The sequence below is a fragment of the Marmota monax genome, unplaced genomic scaffold, assembly GCF_021218885.2.
Source record: "Marmota monax isolate L192 unplaced genomic scaffold, Marmota_monax_Labrador192_F-V1.1 WCK01_AAM20220418_F8-fsc00824, whole genome shotgun sequence".
Lineage (NCBI taxonomy): Eukaryota > Metazoa > Chordata > Mammalia > Rodentia > Sciuridae > Marmota > Marmota monax.
Genome location: NW_026693271.1, coordinates 62306 through 70046, shown reverse-complemented (window position 1 = coordinate 70046; position 7741 = coordinate 62306). Strand labels below are relative to the sequence as shown.

General features: G+C 33.5%; 1 protein-coding gene across 1 annotated transcript in view; it reads right to left on the bottom strand.

Annotated features, from left to right (window-relative positions):
- Positions 1–5423: 5423 nt before the first annotated feature.
- Hnrnpll (heterogeneous nuclear ribonucleoprotein L like) overlaps positions 5424–7741 on the bottom strand; it is a 36314-nt gene continuing 33996 nt past the window's right edge. The window contains exon 13 of the mRNA XM_046456406.2: positions 5424–6477. Within this exon, the coding sequence (XP_046312362.1) occupies positions 6422–6477 (56 nt within the window). The 3' untranslated portion in view covers positions 5424–6421. The remainder of the gene's footprint in view (positions 6478–7741) is intronic.

The window sequence follows — 7741 nt, the reverse complement described above, 5'->3', positions numbered from 1 at the left end:
TCAAGCTCTGAATGGCTAGTCCTTAAAGAGCAGAGTTTTCAGGAAATCCAAACTCAACACCCCAGTGTGCCAGCACTATGGATGTTTCCCCCCTTGTAGCAATCCAACCTATAATCCTGTCCCCATCCACCTTACCCACAACCTGAATAAGAAGGTTGGTGTCATTTAGGAATTCTATGGGGAAAACCACTGCTGCTTAACAAACCTCAGCATGCTTCCCATATGCTGGGTTGAAGTTCCCCTCTAGATTTATACTAGCTTTAAGGATCCTCACATGAGCACTTTTCATGATGCAAGGTACTGGCAGGCAGCCTGATCCTTTATTTACTGTTACTACAAAAAGAAATTGACTAAATAATTATTAAATTGATCCATTTAAGAAACCTATCTAATTCATTAAGAATAAAAAGTTTACTCTGGAGTTTTTACCTATTTTATCTAAATAATTTCAATAGCCCCTTTCCATATAATAACTGCTGAACCAGATAAATAATATCATCATCAAACAGAATTGAATTCTAGAACCAATCATTCCATCTAAGCTAAACCCTACATCATACAGATAGGGAACTAGACCTAGGAACTGAGCTGCCCGTGACCAAATGGAATTGATGACAGAGATGACACAATCCAAGTACTGTCCCTCACAGTCTCTGCCCTTTCCCCTACATAGTCACATCTTCAATGGGGAAGCATTGTGACCCATCACACACCTCTGGGTTACAGCTCCATCCAATGTGTCAAAACTGGTGACAAGTTTGAAGATGGAACTCCAAGATGTTTTCCCTATGCATTTTCAGTGTCTTGCTCTACAATTTATAAACCACATGGTATTCATTCACATATAATGGTAGTAATTCTCCAAAGCAGTAATTCTTCCTCAGAAACATAAAAATAACCCGTTTTATTGATTCTGAGACTAGTGTTTGGAGCAGAAACTGTAGAGGACCAAAAGTAGTTATTACACAGGAGGTACAACAGGTATGGAATTACTTTAGTTTTTTTGGTCAATTGGTAGAAATTTTGGCCCAAGTCAATGATCACATTAGGCCTTTGTAAAACAAGCTTGGATGTTTTGATAAAAGTTCTGTAAATGTTATTTTTATAATAGTCTAGCAAGAAAAGTTCTGCTAAGTTTGAGGCCATAGATATTGGTTATCAATTCTCTCAAATATCTTCTAGTAGGCAGAAACCACCTCAGGCTTTATTGTATATATTATACAGGCACATAAAAACAAAAATGCACTGCCATCTCATTTTTTATTTTAAAAATACTCCTAAAGGCTTCTGAAGAATTTGTAATGCATTACACTTTTTTTTTTATGCACTGTTATCCATATAAACCAGTCTCTTATTGAATTCTTAAGATTTTTAATGCACACATGTATATTGGAATATGGCTCAAAGTCTACATGAACTGGGTAGTCTGGATAAAACAGTCCCTGTATTTTTCAAGAAATATCTTGTTCATGAATATGGTCTCCTACAGGCTGAGGCCCAATGCCTGACAGTAGCTCTGAAGTAGTCAGAGGAGTCCCAGCAGAACCTAAACTGAGCAGTCAGAGATTTTTTGTGGTTTAGGAATACAGAGAAACTCTAGTTTCTACTCACAAATCATTCCCTCACCCTCTAATTTCTTTCCTAACTGTTCATTGTGCATAAGACCCTGGTTGGCCCTCTTCCCTGGCTACAATTCTTTTGTTTCAGAGTCTGGGGTGACAGACAGTAGTAGTAGTCAGTCACCACAGCAATACAATCATAAACCAGACTTAGAATCACATCTGTAGGTATGGAAGTGAACTAATACAGATTCACCTTATACATCTTCCTCAATGTTACTCATCAACTACATTAAAGCTCTGAAGCACTGCATGGGTCCATTTAAATTAATGGATTCTTGGTTTAGGTTGTTACTTTAAAAAATTATTATTGTAGAAAAATTCACATAAAATTACCATTTTAAAGCATACAATTCAACAGCATTTAGTACACTCAGTGTGTACTAAACAAGTACAAAAACAAGGTGAGATTTAGGCAACTAGAATTAAAATATACTGATGATCAAACTAGTTTATGCTTAAGGTGGTTTCTACATGCTAAATCCTAATTCAGGGTCTCTTTAGTTCTACCCTGTGTATGTTCTTCACTGCAAGAGCAGTTCCTCAAGTTAGCAAAATGGCTATAGCAATCTCAGGCCTCACCTTACAGATCTCTACCTTAGGGAGAGCATCTTCTCATCCTGGGCTTATCATTTTGTTTGTGTGGTGTGGAGGAAGGAACCCAGGGCAACCTGCATTCATCATGGACACACCCCTAGATCCACCCCAACCACTCTTCAACGAATGTCCTAGGCATCACTATTTGATCAACCTAGGTTACTAGTTCAACACACAGATTATCCTGTTTAAGGCAATGGTTCCCAGCCCAATCTGATATTTTTATGCTCAAATAATATTCCTACAAAATTTAACTACAAACATAAATTTGAAGAAAAAAACAAATACCTTAGTTGATAATATCAGGGAGAAATAAACTTGCATGGCTACAATAGAAGACAAAGAGATGTGAGAATTTTCATTTTCAAGTGAAAACTGACCCTGTTTATTGTAATAGCAACTCCAATACCACTTCAATTAAAGTTTTCCAAAATGGTGAACCTTGAAACATGTTCCAAACTAAACAATCCTTTTTCCTTGATTTAAACAGTAGTCGTATTGCTAGAAAATTCGATGTACTACATGTTAAAATCATACAAAAGGACTGAGAGTACAGCTGTGGTACAGCACATGTCTAGCATGAATGAGGTCTTGGGTTCAATCTTTCAAGCAACAAAAAATCCAGAAATATTTTGTTTGTATATACAAAATAGGTTCTAGGATCAGATCATTAGGTTCTTTACTTATATGAATATCTGATGGGATACTCGAAAGTCATGAAAGACAAGGGAAAATTTTTCTTCCTGGTCTTTGCCCATCAATGTTGAGTGTCTTCCTAACACTATAAAAGAAAAAAAGAAAGAAAATTCTTACAACTATCAAAAAGCTTCCTCCACCTCCAGAGGCAGCACATCCATTAAGAGGTACTTGGCCAGAAGCAAGAGTCAATCAGGCTCCCTCAAATCTTCATTTCTTCTACAAAATGGAAGAATAGAATAGCTGCAATAGTTGAAGAGCTAACAATATCCACCACAATTAACTTCATTTGTAAATTAAAACAGAATTTCAAGTGTTCTTTCATACCTTTATGTTGAAGCCTATTTTGCTAGTGACGTACATTATATTTGTTCAAAACTTAATGTAATTTACACCTTTTAAGAAGGTCACTTACAAAACATACTGGTTTGGTTTTTGTACTGGTTTAACACAGGGGTGCCTTACTAATGAACTACATCCCCATAAACACCCTCCCCCAACTTTCTGGAGACAGGTTCTTGTGAAATTACTGAGGCTGGCCTCAAATTTGCGATCCTCCAGCTTTATCCTCCCTGATTGCTGGGATTATAGGTGTGCGCCACCATTCCTGTTAAAATTCATTGTTCTAATCAATATTTGAATCTATTTGGTTTAAAGTTCCAGGAAGAAACAAGGATACTATGGATTCAATATCTACTAGACTTAAAATCCCAAATAACTTCTTTGGCTTAAACAGGAATCATGTTTGTATAATTCACTTACATTTTGGCTGACACAGGAAATGAGAGTAGAAACAAAATCCCATGAATGTAATTTTTTTTTCACCTAACAACTGGATTTATAAGGCTTCACTCTATGAATAGATCTGGAGTACTATGAATAATAATAATTAAAAAAAAAAATTCTTGTCATGTGGACCTTCAATGGACTAAAAGTCTCCTGAGCCAAACAGCCATATGACAAAAACTAATTGTTATCCCCCACTCGCTTCTTAGTTCTGTTCTGGAAAACAGAACAGGAACAGATAACTAAATCATACTAGGATGCTGGAAAGATTCATGTCAGCTGGAGTTGCAAATATTTTATTTTGTGGGGTACCATCCTCATCAGCAGAGGCTTTTAAAGTGCAGCTCATATTCTAACTCAGTATGGCAGATTTATTATCAGATATGTAATAATATTTGGATATGGAGATGGGATTTTAATATTAAAAAAAATAAATTCCAAGCTAGCACTTTTTTTAAACAGCTCTAAAATCTGCTCTTTCACTTTCTTCTAAAAGCAGAAAGATAGCACAAGAAGGAATGCTATTATCAAGGCCAAAGACAAAGGGTGTGTTCACAAAGCAAATTCCATTCACAGCAGAGATGCACAAGTAAACAAGACATTAGGGGCAGCAGCAGTACAGGGCTTACACACCAGCACACATATCAGAGCAAGGTCCAACCTACCAACTATTTATTTGTAAGGAATTCACTTGTCATTTTGCTGGGAAGATCATATCTAAAAGTCAATGCCACTTAAAGCAAATCTAAATTCAATAAGCCCTGCCAATATCCACAGGTTTATTTCCTAGACTCCTAGGCACAAAAAATCTCTTTAAAACTTATAACCTGTATTATATTTCAGAAGCAGGGAAGAGAAGTCAGCTATTACACAGATCTCTACAAGTTTAACCTTTTAAAATTAAGATATTTCAATTTTGCAACAAAGGCCAAAAAAAAAAAAAAAAGCATTAGAAAAAACACTTGTTTTACTGTAAACTTAGGTATTAAACTGTCAATGAATGAGAAACACACATTATCTGGTATCATACATGTACAGTTCACACACAAGAACCTTTGATCTAACTTACTGGTTCCATGATAAAGGCCAAAAATATTTCTAGATTGAATTTAATTTTTTTCTAATCTTTAAAGGGTTAATTAAAAGGACACTGATCTAACAACTGTCACCAAAATCCAAGTGAGAAACAAATGATAATGTGTATTTAGTTTCCTAAACTTTCTATTTATCAGCTCTTAAATTAAAAAAAAAAAAATTCAGTTGTAGATGGACACATTATCTTTATTTTATTTATTTTTATGTGGTGCTGAGGATTGAACCCAATGCCTAATGCATGAGAGGTAAGCACCCTACCACTGAGCTACAACCCCAGGCCTGGCTCTTAAATTTTTAAAAACTCTTGCCTCATTTTAAAAAAGACTTAAGATTTTTTATCTTAAAGTTAGAAACAAAAATTTTATATGAAGACCTAAATGGAACTTTTGTTTTCAAACTTGTCTCAAGATGATGACAAACTGCTATTTCCAACTCTGGACTTCATAGTTGTTATAAATAAGTGACATATTCTCCCTTCTTTAAAGATGAAAACAAAACGACTACATCAGTTTTCTATTATTAAAAAGCCATGAACTCAATAACAAGTGTGATATGGTCTTTTAATACCAAGTTTAGTCTTTAAATCTTACTTGCCTACATATGAGATTTGAAAAAAGAGAAAGAAACAGATTCAGTGGGAGAATGTTTAATAAATGGTGTTGAGACAAATAGCTATCTGTTTCAATTAAAAATAAAATTAGATCCTTAAATCTTGCACCATATATAAAAATACATATATTATGATGGATCAAAGAGTAAAAAATAAAAATGCAAATACCCAAAACTCTACACACAATTTTAGGGGGCTATAGTCTCTCTAAAGCCCACCCATGGATCCCAGACTTTTATATAGAAGAGGAATTGTTAACTAATTAACTTCTATTAAAATCTCAAACCAAACATTAGATGCATCTTTAAGATTAAATCACATGCAACAAATGAAGATAACACATTAACTCATTGTTATAACTTTATAAAATCTCCAAACTGGAACTAGAAACAGAAGCATATCAATACAAATGAACAATGACTGAAAAAAAAAAATACACCAATTTAAATAAGTTTGAGTGCAGACTGTACAAGTGTATCCATGTCTATTATCTGTTAGCCTTTTAGAAATATAAAATCAGCTAAATCTGTAGTACTTAAAGGTCAACATGTGCAATGGTATTCTCAAACTTGATTAAAATAATAAATACAAGTCATGTTTAATATGAGTAACTGCAACATACTTAAACATCTAAACATATCATAGGAATTCTATATTAAAATGCAATACTTTCACCTGCATTAGTCTCATACACAATGGAAAAATACTTGCAGATAATTAGCATTAAGAATGCAAATATATTTTTACTGTGGAAGAAAAATTATAGTAATAAGGTTAGAAATCATATATTTGCATAATCTACAATGATGCTGTAGACAGTCTACATTATGATATTCTATCCTGAAATGAAAAACAATATTTCAGTTTACAACAAATTTACTCAAGGCAAAATATTTTATTACAGAACAAGATTTTAAAGTAAGCAAGGCAACATTAGATCAACCAGTTTTTTTTTAGTGAAGTGTAGTTTTAAAACTGTAATAAAGATGAACATAAATTCTAACATGCTCTTCTCTTCTTATAAATGGGATGATGTAGAAAAACAAAGCTTCAAAGTATATGGATTGGATCCATCTGTAAAAATTTAAAAATCAAAGTTAATTCAACATCACATCTTGAATTAGCAGAGAAAATAAAGAAGGAAAATTTGTACTTGCTCATATTTACTAAAGCTCCATGAGGGACTGTACTTTGTTCACTGCTACATTCTTACTGTTCCAAGCATTTAGAAGGCACTGAATTCTTTTTTAGTAAATTAAAAGCTAAATATTCACAAGACACTTCAGAGGATAAAAAGATTAATAATTGTTACTGTTTCCAAGGAGTTAACAATCCATACAATATCTTGAATATCTCATGTAACTTTAAAACATTGTTAAAACTTTCTATCAAAAATTAAGCCTGACTTACTATTTAAAATTTTGTCACTAAATAAAAAATGATAGGAGGTATTTCTCTTATTTTTAACTTATGAAGGAAATTTTCAAATATACATGAAAATATATATTAGTTCCACAAGTTTACCACGTTGCTTCAATAACTGTCAACATTTGGCAGTATTATTTCATCTACCTACCCCTCACTTGCACTTTTGGGGGCAGGCTATTTTTAAATACTACAAATATATATTTATTATTTATGTTTATAAAATATAAATATATATTTATATTTCAGTTTTTTACAGACCTTTATATAATTTATTTATATGCAGTGCTGTGAATCAAACCCAGTGCTTCACACATGCTAGGCAAGTGCTCTACTGCTAAGCCATAACCCCAGCCCCTTAAAAATATCTTAACATACATTATTCTACCCATAAACCCTTCAGTGTGTATTGTTTTTCATGTGTCTGTTGTTTTGTTTTGTGGTAGGATCTCACTATACATATATATAGCCTAGGCTGGTCTCTTAACCCGTAAGTTCAAGTGATGCTCCCACTTCAAGCCTCACGATGGAATTACAGGTGTGTGGCACCATGCCCAGAAGCATGTAATGTTTTTCCTTAACTACCATTCATTAGTATACCTAGTAATTTAATTTTCCCTGTTATTTTATTTTTTGATTTTATTATTTTTTTAAATACACAACTTTTATTTTTAAGAAGTGAAATTTTAATACCCTATTTAGATCCAGGATCAAAGTAAATTATACAGCACACAGTTTCAAAGTTAAATTTAAATCTTTTTTTTTTTTGTGATGCTGGGGATTGAACCCATGACCTTGTGCATGTGAGGCAAGCACTCTGCCAACTGAGCTACATCCCCAGCCCTTTAAATGTTCTTTACATGGCACCATTATGTTGACAATAAACAAAGAGAACGACAGTTTCACATGAAAC